This window comes from Odocoileus virginianus, chromosome 12 (assembly GCF_023699985.2).
Source record: "Odocoileus virginianus isolate 20LAN1187 ecotype Illinois chromosome 12, Ovbor_1.2, whole genome shotgun sequence".
Classification (NCBI taxonomy): Eukaryota; Metazoa; Chordata; class Mammalia; order Artiodactyla; family Cervidae; genus Odocoileus; species Odocoileus virginianus.
In genome coordinates this window covers 59,556,409-59,576,104 of record NC_069685.1, presented here as the reverse complement: position 1 = coordinate 59,576,104, position 19,696 = coordinate 59,556,409, and the positions used below count along the sequence as shown (strand labels likewise).

The window sequence follows — 19,696 nt, the reverse complement described above, 5'->3', positions numbered from 1 at the left end:
TTTCTGGCTTGGGTGAGAGGGAGCTGTTCCCAGAGGTGGGGGTACAGACGAGGGCGGGGCTGGGGGATTGGGGAGCAGGTGACGAGTCTGTGACTCCTTAGTGCCAGTGGACACAGAGGTCTCGAGCTAGAAGAGGACTGGGCTGGAGGTGGACTCCACACATGGACGACATGCACACCTCCTCACTGCATTCATGGACGAGGACGAGGTGGTCAGAGCCAGAGGGCACTGAAGCCTGGGGGTGGAGAGGAGCCCCCCTTCCCAGGAGGTTGTTTTGGCTGCTCCTTTTTCTGTCACAACCATATTTATTTACTTCTGAGAGCTCATAGAATGATCAAGTGAAGTCTGTTAGCCTCCCCCTGTGTCTGGTTATCCATTATTACCACTACTGTTGTTCTTACTGTTTGTTTTTAACAATGCTCTTGACTTTGGGGAGATTTCCATTTTTCAAAAAAAAACAGCTGTGGTTGGAGCTATTATTTATGCATTCTGCTGACATGATTTGAGTGTGCTGTTATAGGCTGGGGTCAAAGGTTATGTGCTAAGGGAGCCTGTCAGAATGTTGGGAATACAAGAGGCTTCTTTTTATTTATTTTTAATTTTTTTAATTTTTAATTTTCTGTTGGAATATAGCTGACTAACCATGTTGTGAGAGTTTCAGGTGGACAGCGAAGGGATTTAGCCATACCTATTCACATATACATTCTCCCAAGAGGGTTCTTTTTAAAATGATGCTTGAAACATATTACTCTGGGACTGCAGTGTGCTTGAGGACACGAGGAGGCAGATAGAAAGGTCAGGGGCTTTTATACTGTAGGATCATTGAAAATTCTTTCTGCCAGTGAAAACAATGCTGTGAAATGTTTTTTTAAATTCACGCTATTGATTTCCTCTAAAGCAGGCACGGTTATATAAAGAAGCCTCTGTAACTTGTGCTGCCGCTGGGTTTTTACGGTGAATTATTGACTGAACATGGAGAATGATTTTCACTCAGACTATTCTTAGCCAGGCGCTGGCTGCAGCCAGACCACTCCTTCGGGACCCTTTCTCCCTTGGCACGGATTCAGCTATCTTTATAATCCCCAGGAGCGAGTAGAGGAATGTTTACTCTTCTCTCAAGGCACTTCCCTCCCTTGATGCACATCAAAGCGTCCCATTCTGGGGGCCTCTCCCATGCTTTAATTTCGTTCATTTTGCACAGTGCATTTTCTGGGATCCTCCACTGTTGACCCCGTTTCCGGTCTCACCTTTGCTCATTTCAGAGAGTTCTCCTGTTCCGAAACATGGTGACCAAGGAGAAGGAGAAACTGGGGCTTGTGGAAACCAGCTCAGCCTCCCCTCATGTCACCCACATCACCATCCGCCGGTCCCGGATGCTGGAGGTGAGGAGCTTGTTGCTGAGTGTGCTCAACCGCGGGGTTTCTGTTTCCAGTGGATGACCCCTGAACGGCTCTGATCACTGCTTGACCTGATGGCCCTGAAGCCAGGGCTCTGGGAGCAGGAGGCGCCCGTTCGTCCTGCCAGATAGCCTGAGGACTGCTTAATGAGACATGCCCTCTGTGCTGGAGACCCCCCGCACAGTGGGTCCCTCCCTTTAGCCCAGGACAGGAGAGCAGCCTCACCTTGACAGTGAGGACAGACGGGCTCAGGTCTGTGCTGACTCCCTTGTCCCAGCAGGCGCTCTGTCCCAGCACCCAGCCGTGAGTGTGAAAGCTGGGGTGCTGGGTGTTAAGTTACTGAGTTGTCCTGGGAAATCCGTCCATCACAGGGCCGCAAGTTCTTTGTGGACATAAACTTAGGAGGTGCAGGTGAAGTGGCCTACCTTTGCCAGACCTAGCGTCCAGGGTTCCCAGCACACAGCAACTTGATGTGACTTAAAAATAGGTGCCTATCCTCAGAAGACTCTCCTCCCTATATCGGGAAGTTGTCATCGTATGTTTTGTTGGAACAAGACCCTGGAGCGTGATCATCGTGAATGTAGGCACCTGCAGTGTCTGCGTCGTGCCTGCCAGCCGCTCCCCTGGGCTGTGCAGTGCACAGCCTGCCCGTCTGTGCTGCTGCACGCGTGGTGGCAGAGCCCCGTGTCCCTGCTCCCAGGAGCGGCCTGGCCTGGTTGGTCTGCCCACGCTTGCTGTTTCGACTTCCATCCCACTCCACTCCGGCCACACTTCCTCGTCAGCACGTTCTGCAGGACAGTAGGACAGTCACGGGACCCCAGGTCAGCACGGGGCCGCGTTGCCAGCCTCCAGCACCAGGCATCCGCAGCAGCCCTTCTTCCCCACGTGCTTGCATTCCTCTCGGGCCATTGTGCCATGTGTGTCCCTCCTAGAGAACTTGATTGCGTTTTCTGACCACTGGTGATGGGCTCACGTCTGCTGGGGAGAGACAGCGTGTGGGAGACAGACGATTTTGACATTCTCAGAAGTAGGGATAAGAAATGTACCCAGGGGCCCTGTCAGTCACAGGGACGAGCAACACTGGCTGACAGTGTCTCGGTGCAGGGGCATTTTGTTTGCCTGCTAAACAGATAGAATATTATCCCCTTCTCCTGCTCTTTCCTGTTTTTCTTGGTAGCCCAGCCCTTAGACCAACCCCACGAGTGACTAGATGAATGACAGCTGACAACCAGCCTCAGTGCTGGGGCACAGGGAAGGGTCGGCAGGTGGAGAACATATGCCCCTAAAGGAGGCCACCTGCATGTCACCTTGTGGAGATCCAGGCTCCATAATGCTCTGACTTCTTAAGAGAAGACAAAATTTAGGGTTTTGAAGCCCACAGATCCTTGTGTTGTGACCTAGTCAGTTTTTGTAAACTACCTGGAAGATTGGCGGTCTTCTAGGTACTTTTCTGCCCACCAGACTCAACCTGCAGGCCACCAGAGTGTTCAGCCTCTGCTTCAACTCAAGGAAGGGAAAGCCTGATTGTGCTGTAGGAAGCTGATTCTCCAGCACTTTCTTCCTTGGGCCTGGATGTACCTCTCCTGTCAGACTCCTCTGTCCTGCTGCCAGTGTGGCCAGCACGGCGGGGAGTCTGGGTGGTGGAGACTGGTGTCTCCTGGGAGTGACAGAGTCCCCACCGCCCGCCTCAGGTGTCCCTGGGAGAGTCACCCGCTTACCCAGGCATGCTTTTTTCAGCACCTTCCCCAGGGGCATCAAAGAAGGGATGTCTGTCAGGATTTTAGGCGAAGTCCATTTTCCTCTTTTAAGCTCCTTCGGGATAGATCATGTCAGTAAGTTGAACCCTGGTGTTCGTATTGAACTAGGAAGGGGGAAGGGTCATCGAGTCAGTTACCTCCGTTCTCGACACTCGGTGGTTCCAGTCATTAGAATTCAGGAGCCCAGTGACCTTCGCTTGGTTTGGACACAAGAGGGCATCAGCAAGCTGATACTCAACCACTGATCTCCTGGGCTTTTATTCTGTCCCCTTTTTACGGTTTGTACTGAAGGTGGGGCTTGTGTAGGGGGTTTCCAGTTAATGATCTGAAGTCCTGCAGGAAGGCCTCCCCTCACAGGGGTGAACGGGGGCCAGATGCCAGCGTTTCAGAACTAGAAGGAACCGTAGACACACCCTCGTCCACCTCACCTCATCAGAGGCAAGACTGAGGCCAGAGGAGTTCAGCGACAGCGCTGGGCGTGGGAGCCGGTGCGCCTGTCCCCTGTCCACATTCTGCGCATCTGCTCTTTAAGATGCAGAAGAGAAGAGGATTGCCCTGTCCCCTGCCTCACCACTCGGGGCACAGATGGGCTCCTCGAGAGAGGGCAGTGGGGTGCAGTAGGAGGTGTGTCAGAGAAGGCAGGTGGCAAACCTCTCTCCAGGGTTTCACAGGGAGGCTAATGTGGGGCTGGTCCATCAAAGTTGAGATTTGAATCCAGTAAACATTCCTGGCACGCCGGCCATGAGCTTGACTGCTTGCTAAGAGCTTTCACATGGACCATCTTGTTCCATCTATGTGACACTAACCTAACACACACAAAGCTGGTCAGGCATCATTTAGAGCAGAGGAGAACCTGCATTTCCTGCGGGGCCTGTTAGGTTCTCTCCCCATCCCCTACTCAGCGCCAAGGTCATTACCTTACATTTAGGTGAAATGACTTAAAAGCCCTGGCAACTGCATGGTGACTTCCTGTTTTTCTCTTCTTTTTATTCAACTTAGTGGTTTTCACATTTCACGGGCATAAAAAGTCCTTTTCAGGACCATGCACTCAAAATCAAGTTCTTGTTCTTTCAGGGGACTTCAGAGGTAACTTTTCTTCCTTGCTCACTCACTTCGGGATCTACCTCCAGAATAAGATGGGGGGCCTGCGTGACCCGGTCCCTTGGGTCAGTAGGTGAGCACGAGGAAATGTAGTCAGCAGGAAGGCCTCCTCAGAGCAAGTCTGGCCGTCCCAGCCTTCTGTGCTCGGTGACAAGGAAGCGGGTGGGCTGCGAGCGGGCGAGCAGGCGCCGTGGAGAGGGCCTGTCCGGTGTCAGCAGAGCATCCGAGAGCGCAGCACTTTAGACTGAGGTGGGGAACGTGTGGGGGGGGCGGGGAGCACAAGAGGACGGACATGGCAACCGATTTGCACCCTCTTCTGGGACAGTATCTGAAGACACAGGTTTGTCCCTGGTTAAGCTGTGGGGCTTCTCACGCCAGGCCAAAGGACTACCGCCTGGGCCCTGTCCTGTCCTGAGCACTGTTTTTTATAGTCACCTCTCTGAAATGAAAGCCTAAGCAGCTTGCCCGTCAGTGCCCACATGCCAGAAATCCATTTGATGACAGGATCAGGCACCAGGAAGACCTCAGCAGATCAGAACCAAGAGAGAAACTGGGCGTGGTGATGATCTCGCAGGAGGTCACTGACGTCACATCCTAGGTTCTGAACAGGGATACATGCCCAATGGCTCCGTCTCGGGCGTGGACTGCAAACTGGAGGTGCTGAGGCCTCTCCTCCCGCTGCCTCTGCCCTCCTCCAGGCCCATCATCGCCCCTGCACCCATCTCCCCACTTCCCACCAGCCCTCGGCTCTGCTTCCAACAGAAAGATCTTCCTAAGACAGAAAGCCAGCTGTGTCACTCTCTGCCTAAACACTTCTGTGGCTCCCCAGCACCCTCAGGTTCTAACCTAAACTCAGCAGGACTCACAGCCTCTCATGATCTGGGCAGAGGTACCAGGAGCTGAGCGGTGAGGGACTTCTTTTATTCATCTCCCAGCATTTCTCTTGTCTTCATCTCTCCCATCCTGATGACCAGGAGCTTGCCGTCACACATCTGGTCTAATTTGTCCATCTTACTGCTAGGCACCCTCCCGAGGGCAGTCTCCCCTTGCCTAAGAGTGGTAAAGCCATGTCCCCCAAAATGAATTCCTCTTCTATCAGGCTCTCCTCACGCCCCCATGCGTCCTGACACATTTAGTAACGACACTGGGAAAGCTGCACTCGGGGGAGAAGGAGCCTTAAGGGGTGAGCCCTGCATTATACAGGGGGCATTGGGTTCCTAATGGACTCTATTTCTGCCCTCACAGGACGGCTATGAGCAGCTCCGGCAGCTCTCACAGCACGCCATGAAGGGCGTCATCCGAGTCAAGTTTGTCAACGACCTCGGGGTGGACGAGGCCGGGATTGACCAAGACGGTGTTTTCAAGGAGTTCTTGGAAGAGATCATCAAGAGAGTGTTTGACCCAGCGCTCAATCTGTTCAAGGTATTTAAAGGGTGCGAGTGCGCGGTGGACGGCAGCCAGATTCAAGGTGAGAGATGAAAAGTGGAGGCATTTCACCTCCCTGCCCCCACCCCCGTCCTTCTGCCTTGCAGACAACCAGTGGAGACGAGAGACTCTACCCTTCGCCCACGTCCTACATCCATGAGAATTACCTGCAGCTCTTTGAATTTGTGGGCAAGATGCTGGGAAAGGCGGTGTACGAGGTAAACATCTTAAGGACCATTGAGCTGAAATGGAAAATAAAATGTTGTAAGTACGGAGGGTTTCGTGTATGTGGAGGTGACCTGGCATGTAGTGGCAATTACCTGTCATGAAGCTCAAGTCAAGGACAGGGACAGGGACCAACACCAACCATGTTCTCAGCAGTGAGGTGGTGGATGAGAGAGCCGGTTATTGGGGTGCTATAGGTAGTAAATGAACTGATACAGGTGGATACCTCCCTGGTGGCTGGCAGGTCAGGGCTGCCAGCATCACTGTTACTATTAGGGAGGGTGTCTGAGCTTCCACTCCTTGGTGTCGTGGCTTTGGGGTGGTGTCGACTTCCCAGCCACCCCGGGAGCCCACCTGGCTTCTGGTCCCCCTCCCCTGAGAGCCACACCCCAGCCATCAGAACTGCCTCCAGGTGTCGCTGGGTCCTCAGCCCTTCTGGTCCTGCTACCCAGGAAGGAAGTAAAGCCACAGCTCCAGCCCATCACTACCTGTCCTCGTGGCCTTGGCAGTGGACTCCAGAGGGGCAGGGGACCATTCCCTCCTCACCCCAGGGGCCACCTGCTGAGCAGCACTCACATCCCATCCCTCACAGGGGCCAGGTAGGCCAGGACACTCTCCAGAGGCACAGCCCACTGCAGGCCCGGTTGAGAAAGGTGGCCATGTGGGCCAAAAGTGCTTTGAGTCTTGAATAATCCATCATTCCCCCTGTGTAAACAGCCCCATCCACGGCCTCAGTCCCCACTATGATGATGTCAGGGGCCCCGTCTGAGTCTAAGTTCCCTCCAGTCCTCCTGCCTGGACTGGTTAGGCATCCTAGGCCCCTTCTCTGCCTCAGTTTCCACATCTGCAAAATGGTAACACTCCTCAGTTGATCCCCCTTTTTTACAAAACAAGCAAGCAAAATCCCAAGGTCCCCCCTCCCCGGTCGTTTCCCGTGTTTTTCCTCTTCAAATGTGTAGCTGTGACGAGACCCAGAAGCATCTAGGCCAGCTGAAGGCACGACTTCCTGGCTTTGTAAACGTCCTCCCCCACTTGCTGGGCCGAGTCTCTGCCTCCTCCCTCTCCAGCAGCAAGGACACCCCGGGCCCAGTGAGGAGCGGCCTGTGTTTGCTCACTTCCCCCTCGTGATCCTTAGGACAGGGTGTCGTGGAGTCAGCCTGCCTCTCCCATCTCTGTCTCCCCGGTCTGCACACTCCCAGTGTTCTGCGAGGGCGTCCTGGCCATGTCCCCGCCTCCCAACCATTCCTCACAGGAGGTACAGGTCCACACGTCCCTGCTGGGAGCCCGCCCAGGGCTCGGGAGAGAATCCAGGCTCCAGGAGGCTCATGAGCACTTCCCAGTCGGGCCCTGCTACCTCCCCGGCCTCCCCGCTCACCCCCTCCCTCGCACACCCTCCTGTGGCCAGACCTGCATCCCAGCCCTGGAGCACACCTGCGGGCCTTGTACTCAGAGCCTCATGCTCAGCTGCCCTTCCTCCTGGAGTCACTCCCCCACCCTGCTCGGTTAACCCTTGAAGCTGAGGCTCTGCGGGTGCGCATTTGCTGATGAGCAAGCTGGCGCCCCGTGGCCTGGCAGCCGCGGAGCTGGGGTTTGATGGGTGAGCTGTGAGGTTGCAGAGCTGAGGCCCTCAACCACTGTGCCGTGAGGTCCCCAGGAGGCACTCGGCGGTGTTGTAAGTGCTAGGGGGCATCGTCGTCCAGAGCAGACATCTCGGCAGTGTTTAGAGGTGTCACTGGGGCCCTCAGAGCCCCCTCTGCAGCCCGAGCTGCCGCGACGAGATCATAAGATGGAGTCCCGGGCAGTAGGTGGCAGCTCACACCTCCTCTCTGGCAGGGAATCGTGGTTGACGTGCCCTTCGCGTCCTTCTTCCTGAGCCAGCTGCTCGGGCACCACCACAGCGTCTTCTACAGCTCTGTGGATGAGCTGCCCTCTCTGGACTCAGAGTTCTACAAAAACCTCACATCCATCAAGGTCAGTGTGGAAGGTGGGATGGCCTGGCTGAGTGCCCGTAGGGTCTCGGGGAAGGGACGCCCACAGGCTCCAGCTCTGCCCAGCTGTCGTGGGAGGGGCGGGGTCGCCTGCCCTGGGGACGCGGCCCACTCCCTAGTTGCGGCAGGCCCTTGTGTCTGAGCACTTCCTCCCGAGACTGATGCTCACAGCCTCCTTCCTGCAGGGGATGAGGGGCCCCTTCCTTTGCTTTAAGTCTCATGGCAGCCACAGTGGCAGCTGTCCAAGCAGACACCGTCAGAGGGGGGTGTTAAAGCCGTCGGGTGCAGGACTCGCCAGCCCCTACATTGTCCCTTTCTCTGTTGCTTTAGCGGTACGACGGGGACATCGCTGACTTGGGCCTGACACTGTCATATGATGAGGATGTCATGGGTCAGGTACGTGGGCTTCTCTGGCTGGGCTTTCTGCCTGCTTCCTCCTTTGGCTCCCTGAGACCTGCCCTCAGTTCAGTTCAGTCGCTCAGTCGTGTCTGACTGTTTGTGACCCCATGGACTGCACCACACCAGGCTTCCCTGATCATCATCAACTCCCAGAGCTTACTCAAACTCATGTCCATTGAGTTGGTGATGCCATCCAACCATCTCATCCTCTGTCATCGCCTTCTCCTCCTGCCCCCAATCTTTCCCAACATCATTTGCATCAGGTGGCCAAAGTATTGGAGTTTCAGTTTCAGCATAAGTCCTTTCAATGAATATTCAGGACTGATTTCCTTTAGGTTTGACTGTTTGGATTTCCTTTCTGTCCAAGCGACTCTTCAAGGGTCTTCTCCAGCACTGCAGTTCAAAAGCATCATTTCTTCGGTGCTCAGCTTTCTTTATAGTCCAACTCTAACATCCATACATGACTACTGGGAAAACCACAGCTTTGAGTAGATGGACCTTTGTTGGCAGAGTAATGTCTCTGCTTTTTAATATGCTCTCTAGGTTGGTCATAGCTTTTCTTCTAAAGAGCAAGTGTCTTTTATTTTCATGGCTGTAGTTACCATCTGCAGTGATTTTGGAGCCCAAGAAAATAAAGTTTCTTACTTTTTCCATTGTTTCCCCATCTATGCCATGAAGGGATGGGACCGGATGCCATGATCTTAGTTTTCTGAATGTTGAGTTTTAAGCCAGCTTTTTTGCTCTCCTCTTTCACTTTCATCAAGAGGCTCTTTAGTTCCTCTTCACTTTCTGCCTTTAGGGTGGTTGGTGTCATCTGTGTATCTGAGGTTATTGGTATTTTTCCTGGCAATCTTGATTCCAGCTTGTGCTTCATCCAGCCTGGCATTTTGCATGATATACTCTGCATAGAAGTTAAATAAGCAGGGTGACAATATATAGCCTTTTTATACTCCTTTCCCTATTTGGAACCAGTCCATTGTTCCATGTCCAGTTCTAACTGTTGCTTCTTGACCTGCGTACAGATTTCTCAGGAGGCAGGTCAGGTGGTCTGGTATTCCCATCTCTTGAAGAATTTTCCACAGTTTGTTGTGATCTGGATAGTCAGATTTCTGAAACTCTTGCTTTTTCGATGATCCAGGGGATGTTGGCAATTTGACCTCTGGTTCCTCTGCCTTTTCTAAATCCAGCTTGAACATTTGGAAGTTCTCGGTTCACATACTATTGAAGCCTGGCTTGGAGAATTTTGAGCATTACTTTGCTAGCATGTGAGATAAATGGAATTGTGCAGTAGTTTGAACATTCTTTGACATTGCCTTTCTTTGGGTTTGGAATGAAAACTGACCTTTTCCAGTCCTGTGGCCACTGCTGAGTTTTCCAAATTTGCTGGCATGTTGAGTGCAGCACTTTCACAGCATCATCTTTTAGGATTTGAAATAGCTCAACTGGAATTCCATCACCTCCACTAGCTTTGTTCATAGTGATGCTTCCTAAGGCCCACTTGACTTCCCATTCCAGGATGTCTGGCTCTAGGTGAGTGATCACACCATCGTGGTTACCTGGGCCATGAAGATCTTTTTTGTGTTGTCCTTCTGTATATTCTTGCCACCTCTTCTTAATGTCTTCTGCTTCTGTTAGGTCCATACCATTTCTGTCTTTATTGTGCCCATCTTTGCATGAAATGTTCCCTTGGTATCTCTAATTTTCTTGAAGAGATCTCTATAGTCTTTCCCATTCTGTTATTTTCATCTATTTCTTTGCATTAATCCCTGAGGAAGGCTTTCTTATCTCTCCTTGCTGTTCTTTGAAACTCTTCATTCAAATGGGTATATCTTTCTTTCTCTCCTTTGCCTTTAGCTTTTCTTTTCTCAGCTATTTAGAAGGCCTCCTCAGATAGCCATTTTGCTTTTTTGCATTTCTTTTTCTTGGGGATGGTCTGGATCCCTGTCTTGTGTACAGTATCATGAACCTCCGTCCATAGTTCATCAGGCTCTCTGTCTATCAGATCTAGTCCCTTAAATCTATTTCTCACTTCTTCTGTATAATCGAAAGGGATTTGATTTAGGTCATATCTGCATGGTCTAGTGGTTTTCCCTACTTTCTTCAATTTAAGTCTGAATATGGCAATAAGGAGTTCATGATCTGAGCCACAGTCAGCTCCCGATCTCGAGACCTGCCCTACTCTGATGTTTTCCCCAGGAGACCCACAGACCGGGGCTCTGTCCGTCTGTGCGTCCTTCTCCTCCGCCTGCCCAGCCCCTCTCCCGCGCTGCCGGGCGGGCGGGTGCTCGCCTCCCCCTGCCATGACCCAGCCTGGACCTGCCGGCCCCCACAGAGACCCTGCTCTCCTCCTGGTGCGCCTCGGCGTTGTTCTCGAGGGAACATTGACTCCTGCTTTTCGTTACCATGGTGAGGATTAGCTGTTCCAAATGGAGGATCTGGACTGGGACGGAGCCAAAGCCACCCAGCAGGAGGGACCTCTCACAGAATCCTGTCCTTCTTCTCGGCACGGAGAGCAGAGCAGGGGAAAAAAAAAAGACCCTTGAAGTCATGGTGGCAGAAGGGCTCCCCCTAGACTCGCTCTGTCTTACTTTCCCCCACAGGGTTCCCAGCCCCTCCAGTTGGATCCCTGGGCCCTGCACGAACCCCAGTGTGCACATGGTCCAAGGGCTGCCCTGGAGCTTGTCGTACAAGGCCAGGTTCCCAGGGCCTTAGCAGGGTCACTGCGTCTCCCTGAGCACACTTTCCTTAGCTCAACACATGCCACTTGTCAAATGAGTCCTTGTTGGGACCAGGGTCATGTCTTCATCACATTTTCTGACAGCCCCGCTGTATTCCAAGGCATGGTCAGCATGCCACTATTTATTTACCCGTCTTCCTGTGCTCTTCACTAACACGTTCCCCTCCACAACACCCCGCAGCCTTAATACACACGTGTGAACGAGGATGAGATGAGAAGGAACCTTCCTATTGATCAGGCAGGGCCTGCTTGTTGATATTTAAGCCCTGACTTTCTGTGGAAATGATTGTCCCCACACACGACTCATCTTCCTCCTATGATTATTATGGATGTCAGTGTCGCGCCTTTCGTCTTCGGGAAACTTTATTTCCTCATTAGAAATCTCTTGAGTAATTGCTCCCCTTCCTTTCCTCCAGCTTGTTTGCCATGAACTGGTTCCTGGAGGGAAGACCATTCCTGTTACAAATGAAAATAAGTGAGTATGGCAATTAGATTTTTAAGGTCACCACTTGAAAAGACTTCATTCTGGCTCTCCAGGCTTACTTTGATAATTTATTAAGATAGATTGAAGTAGAAAGAGGCCATAAATATCATAATGGAATTTACTGGTTACAGTTCATAGGCCGAAGTCATATTAAATTCGATTTGCAGAATAAGAATTGACAATTTATTTTTTTGCAGTAGCACTTCTAAGGTCAGAGGCACCCAGGCAGCGGTGCTCCTAAGAATTTAATGACGGCTGCAGATGCAGACAGATGCGTTCTGGGCCATTTGGGAGTGCAGTCCTGAACCCAGAGGGCGCAGAGGTGGAAAGACTCCTCGAAGGAGCAGGTCATTTTGGAACGAGGGGGTGTGGCCACGGTATAAAATGCTGTTCTTGAAAAGACAGCAGTGATGAACTCAGATGCAGCAGACAGGTCCTCAGTCATGGGGAGACCCTGAGGCCAGACAACCTTGTCCCAGAAAGCAGCCTTTTATGAGTCTGTCATCAGTGGTCCCTAAGATCAAAGCCCCTCCAGGCATGTCTGCACCCAGCCCTGTTCTTGCCTAATTGATCATAGGACCCAGCACAGAGAGTCAGTATTGGCCCTTCTGTCTGTCAGTCTCCTGTCGGCAGGCTCAGCTGAGCATCTGAACTGCTCATCTGAGTTTCACTGACTTCGGTGACGAGTGAGAGCTTAGCCCTGCCTGGTGAGTCACGGGGATCAGATGCACGTCACAGCCGCTGTCCCCAGCATCACGTCCCTCTTGGGTCGGATCAGTCAGTCCCTGCATTCAGGTAGCTTTTATTTAGACTGTCAGTACAGCGGACCAAATTATCATCACGATTGATTCTCATGCAGTTTTGGCTCTTGGCCTCGGAGCCTTTGTGTGACGACAGCTGAGAAAGATCAGGGACCACAGGTTGGGAGGAAGCTACCTGGGGGTGTCAGAGAGCAGGATGGGTCCTGAGCCTGCCTACCACTTGCCTGCAACCATCCCTTCAGAGGGCTTCACGTGAGAGCACCCGCAAAGTATCTTCCGGGATATCTGGTGCCACAGAGGGCCTTAATAAATGAGAGCAGTGACCCCACCATTATCAGATGTATCCCCCATCAGGGTGGCCCTGTTTTGCCAGGGGTGGCACGGGGGTGATGGTTGGAGCTGTATGTCCAGCAGCCAGTGGAGGTGGGTTGATGCAGTCGGAGCGAGGTTCCTGTCCTGCCTGGAAACCTACGTGGAAAGTCATGTCACAAACTCTTCCCTATTCTTAGCATAAAACCTCAGTAGGTTTTATGAGGGCAAGGGCATTCCATTCTGCAGGCTCTTTAAAAGGCCTGGCATCACCAGGACCCACTTCTGCGGGGTGAGGCCTGATCTTGCACTTCCTGGGTGTTGGCCAGGAAAGTCTCGCAGGCTCCCTCACACTCTTTTGGTAAAACGGAAAACTGTCAATCACCAGCTTCAGTGAGCCCATGAAAGGAGTTGCAGTGATAGAAAAAGTCCTATTTAAGTGTATCATGTGCAGGCTTGCCCCTGGAAGCTTTTTTCCTTAATGTTCATTATCTGGGTTGCTGTGCAGCCTTTTCTCTAGTCGCGTCGCATGGGGACTCTGCAGCTGCAGCGTACGGACTTCTCCTTGCGGTGGCTTCTCTTGTTGTGGAGCACAGGCTCTAGGCACACTGGCTCAGCAGCTGTGGCGCACGGGCTTAGTGGCCCCGAGGCACGTGGGGTCCTCCCAGATCAGGGATTGAACCCGTCTCCTACATTGGCCGGTGGATTCTTTACCACTGAGCCACCAGGGAAGCTGCTGCGAGCTTTTTTGAAACAGGGACATTTTCAAGGTCAGTAACTCAGATCTGAGCATCATGGGGTAAACAGATTTATTTGGACTGTACGGATTTGGAATTTTGAGAGTTGCACCTGGGCTGGGCTCACGTTCTTCTGTCTCTGAGTAAATGGTTTGCTAAGAAATCGGCCATGCTGGCAAGCCTGTAGGAGCGGCTCTCCCCTGGCCTGAGGCATCGCGTTGTGTTGTGAGTTGCACCTGAGCTAAAAGCAGACCCAGAAGGCCAGCCATTTAGAACCTTTTTTGGTGCTCCGACTTCCTCCCTGAGCCTAATTGTCAGCCAGCCGGATGTGGTTAAAACTTTCCGCAGCCCTGCCTTCCCATGCCCTGTACTCTTTGTCCCGTCTAGGAAGATTTTGACCTAAGTTTCTTTTCTTATTTATTTGGCTCCACTGGGTCTTAGTTGTGGCATGCAGGGATCTTTAGTTGCAGATATGGAATCTAGTTCCCTGACCAGGGATCGAATCCCTGTCCCCTGCACTGGGAGCTTGGAGTCTTAGCCGCTAGACCACCAGGGATGTCCCCTAAAGTTTCAGCCTGAAACAGTTTTTCTCTGGAGAACTGAATGGTATCTTAAATGGTGCATGTCCAAGAGGATGAAATGAAATAAAAGTCCCTTTGTACTGAGAAGGGCCCTCTCCTTAGCTGGAGCACGTCTCACTGTGATTCTTGACAGTGGAGTGGTACCCCCTTGTCTCACCTGCTGGCTTTGGGGAGACGTGCATGAGGTGATGCTCTTGACACTGAGGCGGTCCCAGTGGCCGGCCGTGGGCCATCCAGGAGAGCTATCATCCTCGTCGCCGTAGTTCTGGTGAACTGTCCTGGCACTCCTTGTGTTTGTGTAAGATGCCTCAGAGCCGACCGGATTCATCTTCCAGCCCGTCGGCACTCGCCCGCCCTGCCCCATTAATTCCCGTTGTTTTCCCCTGGTGGTGACAGAATTAGCTACATCCATCTGATGGCCCACTTTCGAATGCACACGCAAATCAAGAACCAGACAGCTGCCCTCATTGGTGGCTTCCGTTCCATCATCAAGCCTGAGTGGATCCGGATGTTCTCCACCCCTGAGCTGCAGCGACTCATCTCTGGGGACAACGCCGAGATTGACCTGGAAGATCTGAAGTAAGGCGCGAGTGCGGGGGGCAAGGGTGAGATTCTTAGGTCTCCCAGAAAGCACACTGCTCTTTCACCGGGCTCCTTTTGGAGGGTTCTCAGGGTCCTGCCTCCAGAGGGGCTCCTCCTCCCTGATCTCGCCTTCCTTGTGAACTGCTTTGGAAGAAAAGCTCAAAACCCTTGTCTCCCTGGAGACTGAAAAGCGGAAGCAGAGTCTGAGGCTGGGGTGGGAGGACTCTCCGAAGTCCTGGGAGACAGTGATTCAGGGTCTCCTGTCAGCTTCTGCTGGGGAGGACCAGGGCCTGCCACGCAACACTCTGCCCATTGGGCTTTCGGAACCAGGGGTTATTAAGGCATGTACTTCTGACATAAGAGCAGTTGGTCGTCACCCAGGCTGGGCAGAGTTCACTGTGCCGCTTGTTTGAATGCCGTGCCTGCCTGTGTCTGCACGCGTCTGGCAGCGTGTGTGGCTGAGCCCTTGTCTGCATTGTTTTCAGGAAGCACACGGTGTACTACGGAGGTTTCCATGGGAGCCACAGGGTCATCATCTGGCTCTGGGATATTCTGGCCTCTGACTTCACGCCTGACGAAAGAGCCATGTTTCTGAAGGTAGTTTATACGTTACCTCTGCATTCAGGGGCCATCATTCCAGAAGCTAATTTTCAAGAGAATCAGTTTTTCCAGGGTCTTCCCTCATGATCCAGTGGCTAAGACCCTGTCCTCCCAATGCAGGAGGCCTGGGTTTGATCCCTGGTCAGGGAACTAGATTCCACATGCCACAACTAAGATCTGCTGCAGCCAAGTAAATAAAAATTTTAAAAAATCATGCCTATTGAAAAAAAGAAGAGAAGAAAGAAAGAAAAAAAGAATATCAGTTTTTCTAACAGGGCCTCTTGTAAGCATCAAACAGTTTCTGCCAACATATAGCACGGCTTGCCCTCCTCTCCTAGAAAAGAGGAAAGCAGATCTCTCCTAAGCACGCACTCACGCCCCTCAGGCGGGCGAGTTTGTGTCTCTGGGTGGCCTGTCCCCGTACCTGCAGTTCCTCGTCCTGGGCTTGCCCTTTTCTGTGGCTGCAGACAGTTGAGGAGGGGTTGGGGGGCGGCCCCAGAACTGTCATACAGGAGAGGACATGCCTTCTTTAGATGTAACAATGGCAGAGCCCCGCAGCTGCCCCTGCTCTCCGATCCTCCTCCCAATCAGGAGGCTGACCGCGCCTCCCTCCCTGGACCAGCCCTGGCCGGCTGTGGGCAGCGGTCCCGAGCAGCCCGAACTGGGAGGGGCACAGACTCTTCCTACATCTGTCTCCACATCCTTCAGACGGATGGAGTCACACAGTGCCCGATACCTGGTTAGATGGGATCGGGTCCACAGTGGACTCAGCTCAGGGTGGAAATGCTTCTAAACCAGGTCTGTTGTTAAAGTCTTTCTGGTGGAAAACAGGATATTAGGCTAGTAATATATCTTGTCAATAGTTTTTGTAAAAACAGTTTTTGAAGCACGACACACAGACTTTTGGGACGGTCTCAGGGCTCTCACCACCGTTTATAACATTGTTTAGATGGAAGCCTTTATCTTTAAGATCCGAGCGCTCATCTTGCCGTGGGATTTTGATGCCCAGCGCAGCGCTATCAGTAGCAGGTCCCTGGAGCCCCTTGAGAAGGGAGAGTGTTGCACTAATGTTGAACTAAAGAAAGCAAATGGATTCTTAGCACTTTCTGGGCAGGGGTAGCTGTTGGATTTCCAGGCGGGTCGACGCCTCTGTCCAGGTAGGCCTAGTCATTTAGGGAAATGACTCGGGAACTGCCATCTGAAAGATGCCAGAAATTCCAGGGCGGCAGCGGGGATGCGAGGCTGGTCCCACAGTCCCCGCTGGGGGCGTCCAGTACGTTGGTCCACCCTCAGCCTCACTGGCGCCTGAGGCCAGGTGTTGGTCAGCCTGCTGAGAGCCGGTCAGGAGCCACGCTCACGGAGACAGCCCTGCCATCAGCAGGCCTCGTGCCCGTGTGCCTGAGCTGCCAAGTGGGCAGGCAGGTGCCGAGCGAGCGAGCTGTTGGTGGTGTGATGCGTGTTTCGGAGCCTCAGCCCTCGGCTCAGGCTTCGCCTGCCGCGCTTAGCAGGCCCCCTGCCTCCTCCCTCCCCCTCTCTGGTGCTGTTGCTTGGTCTCTACCCCAAGGACAGCGTCTCCCCACTCTGACCGCCGGCCCCACCTTCTGTTGCAGTTTGTGACCAGCTGTTCCCGGCCCCCGCTTCTGGGATTTGCCTACCTCAAGCCTCCTTTCTCCATCCGCTGTGTCGAAGTGTCGGATGATCAGGTATACCATCACTGGGGTAGGGCCGACCCCTCCCGGGGGTCGTCTGCTGGGGCCCACCGACCAGGCAGGGCGCTCCCCAGGTTGTGTCTACAGGGCGGGCTGCTCAGCGCCTCGGCGGTGCCCCAGGCGGTCCCCCAGGCGGTCCCTTTCTCATGACTCCCTCAGGAAGGAATACCTACGGGGTGTTTCCTGTAGTCGTGCCGCCCGGGTTCCAGGTCTGAACTACAGTGTGAGAGAAGGGTTGGGATGTGGGCTCGGGAATGGGACAAGTGCAGGCCTCAGTCCAGCTCCTTCACCTGCCGGCTCTGCACACCTAGGCCAGCAGCCGCCTTCCTCCTCTGCAGAGGGAGAGTGGACGCTCTCGGGGTAACTGCGTTCCGTGTGCCACCAGCTGACCCATAGTGGGTGCTCGGGTGGTGGCTGTTGTTAGACGTTTCTCACCTCCGTGAAAACCCAGGGGTCTGTGAATGGTGTCTGCTCTCCAAGATGCCCTCTCTGCATGCTGCGTCCTTCTCTTAGGTAATACCAGACAACTCTCACCCCCTTACTGAAGGAAGGCTGCCTTGAGTTACAGTCTGCGCTGGCAAGATCAGGGAGGAGATGCTAGGCTGCATTCAGAAATGGTTTGTTACCAAAACATGTGGACAGTGAGTGCTCCGGCTCTTTGAGAATTGGTTCACTGATAGTTAGCGGGTGACCAGAAGGCCCTGTTTCCCAGAGCTGCTTCATGCAGGCCCTTCTGTGGGGGAACCTAAAGAATCAGGCTTGCTTCCCGGGCACCCATCTCTCCAGTTGTCCTCCTTGGGGGGACCAGCCCGACCCTCTCCCAGGGCGGCGCCCCCTCCAACCCAAGGCTGTGGGCTGTGCTTGCAGGACACAGGGGACACCTTGGGCAGCGTCCTCCGGGGCTTCTTCACCATCCGCAAGCGGGAGCCAGGCGGCCGCCTGCCCACCTCCTCCACCTGCTTCAACCTGCTCAAGCTGCCCAACTACAGCAAGAAGAGCGTCCTGCGGGAGAAGCTACGCTACGCCATCAGCATGAACACGGGCTTCGAGCTCTCCTAGCCCCCGCCCTGCCAACTCGAGGCTCCCAGGCAGCCTCGGCCCTTCTCTATAGCCATGAGATGCCCCTGTGGCCTCAAGAACTTGGATTCATGTGAGGACGCGACCCAGCGCTCTCCAGGTGACACTAACGGGAAGCGGGTGTTGGAAATAAACCTCCAGATTCGGCCATCATCGGTCCCTCTTGCCTGCTTTCCAGGGGCCTCACGCCCGGGCCTGTGACCGCAGCTGGGCTTCTCTTTTTGATAGTCTGGTCTTTTCGTGAGTGTTTCTGGTCCTTAACTTCCTGAGCGAGCCGTGCATGAACAAGTCCCAGGAACCCCCAGGCTCCAGAGTGGTTTTCAGGGCATGGGCCGGAACCCATCAAGCCTACCAGGTGGGAGATGCTTCCCTTCCGTTTCTGAAAACTCTCTACTCAGGTAAGGCCTCGCCAGCCTCTCTGCACCCGGCAGTCCCGACCTCCGGCCCTCCCGCAGCGGCCTCTCTGCAGCCAGCCAGGCCCGGTGGCTCTCCGGGCAGCAGAAGCACCTGCCGGGGAGACCGTGGGGCACCGGAGGCTCAGGGTGCTGTTCCCACCCGGGAGCCCCGTGTTCACACAGCGGCAGTCCCCTGCCCACTGTCCCCTCGGGGGCTCCCGAGTCCTCAGAGGCCCATTCCCATCTTGGGCACTCACGTTGGCATCCTGAGCTCAGGAGAGAAAACCCGTCGGCCCTTAAGAGCAGCTGCTTGCAGCGGGCGCTGGCTGCTTGTTGGCCACCCTTACAGTCCAGTGAGGAACAAACACCAGCTGAAGGTCCCTGGCCCGTCTGGCAGTGGCTTCACTCGGTAGATGATAGAAGTCCTCAGAAACGTGGGTCTTGTTCCCCGTCCTTCCTCAGCACCAGGAGCCCGGGAGCCCTTGATGCTGACGGGGGCTCACGAGGCCAAGGAAATGTGAGGGCACTCCAGGTTGGTGTTTGGTGTTTCGCTTCATTTTCTCCTCCAACCCATTGCACTCATCTGCCATCACCTTCACCTTTGTCACGAGAACTTTGCTCCAGATCCAGGGAATCGAGGCAGAAGCCATGTTAGTGTCTGGCTGGACAGCCATGCACCCTCGCCCACCTCACCTCGTGTCCCGGCCACCCAGACTGAAGCCAGACGAGAGGTCAGGAGCGCCCGGTCCCTTGGCCCTGCGGAGCCAGTGGAGGGCGTGCCACATAACTCTCCTCCAAGCAGAGAAAAAAAAACCCTTCCAGAAAGAACCTTCATGTTGGCGGCAAAGCAGGCAGGACCTATCTCCGTGGCCTCTGGCAGGGGGTCTCAGCTGGGTAGTGGTGTCCTGCCCAGGCCCAGGCTGGCCTTGTTAGAGGCCCAGGCTTTTAAAATACAGAGCACGTGTTTTACCCTGACAGCAAGGAGTCTAAGGACAGACAGGAGTTTATTATTTAAGATACGTTAGTAACCTCAGACTCTGTGGCCTTGCCACTGCCTAAATGCTCGGTTCCTTTGAAAACCTTCTGAATGTATGTGTTGTGCTCTGGGCAGGGGGGTGCGATTGTGCTGGTGCCGGAAGGATTGTCAGCCTACGTGAAGAGGTCTGATGTGTGTTCCCTAGGAAGTCGGCCAGGGTGGGGTCACAGAAAGTGGTTTCTATGCACCACCGTCAGCGTCACTCTTTTGATGAAGAGGGGTAATTTGTAATTTCATTTAATTTCCGGCTGGCAGTATTGCACTAATGAAACCCTGAATCTGTACTTTTCTAGCTGGTGTCTGGTGTTCACAGACACCGTGATGGCTATTGATAGCTCTAAAAAGTTGTGGGGGGGGGTGGGGGGAGGGTTGTTTTCATAGATAACTTATGGATTA

At 53.7% G+C, this 19,696-nt stretch overlaps 1 protein-coding gene across 5 annotated transcripts in view; it reads left to right on the top strand.

Annotated features, from left to right (window-relative positions):
- UBE3B (ubiquitin protein ligase E3B) overlaps positions 1-18,022 on the top strand; it is a 48,598-nt gene extending 30,576 nt beyond the window's left edge. For 4 of the 5 annotated variants that reach the window (XM_020907198.2, XM_020907179.2, XM_020907183.2 and 1 more), the window contains 10 exons: positions 1,263-1,382; positions 5,501-5,677; positions 5,788-5,898; positions 7,739-7,876; positions 8,224-8,289; positions 11,446-11,504; positions 14,298-14,480; positions 14,969-15,080; positions 16,694-16,786; positions 17,660-18,022. In XM_020907198.2, the coding sequence (XP_020762857.2) occupies positions 1,263-1,382; positions 5,501-5,677; positions 5,788-5,898; positions 7,739-7,876; positions 8,224-8,289; positions 11,446-11,504; positions 14,298-14,480; positions 14,969-15,080; positions 16,694-16,786; positions 17,660-17,851 (1,251 nt within the window). In that variant the 3' untranslated portion in view covers positions 17,852-18,022. Of the gene's footprint in view, positions 1-1,262; positions 1,383-5,500; positions 5,678-5,787; positions 5,899-7,738; positions 7,877-8,223; positions 8,290-11,445; positions 11,505-14,297; positions 14,481-14,968; positions 15,081-16,693; positions 16,787-17,305; positions 17,410-17,659 lie in introns of all 5 variants that reach the window. The other variant, XR_002316531.2, reaches the window with a different exon arrangement.
- The last annotated feature ends 1,674 nt before the right edge of the window (positions 18,023-19,696 follow it).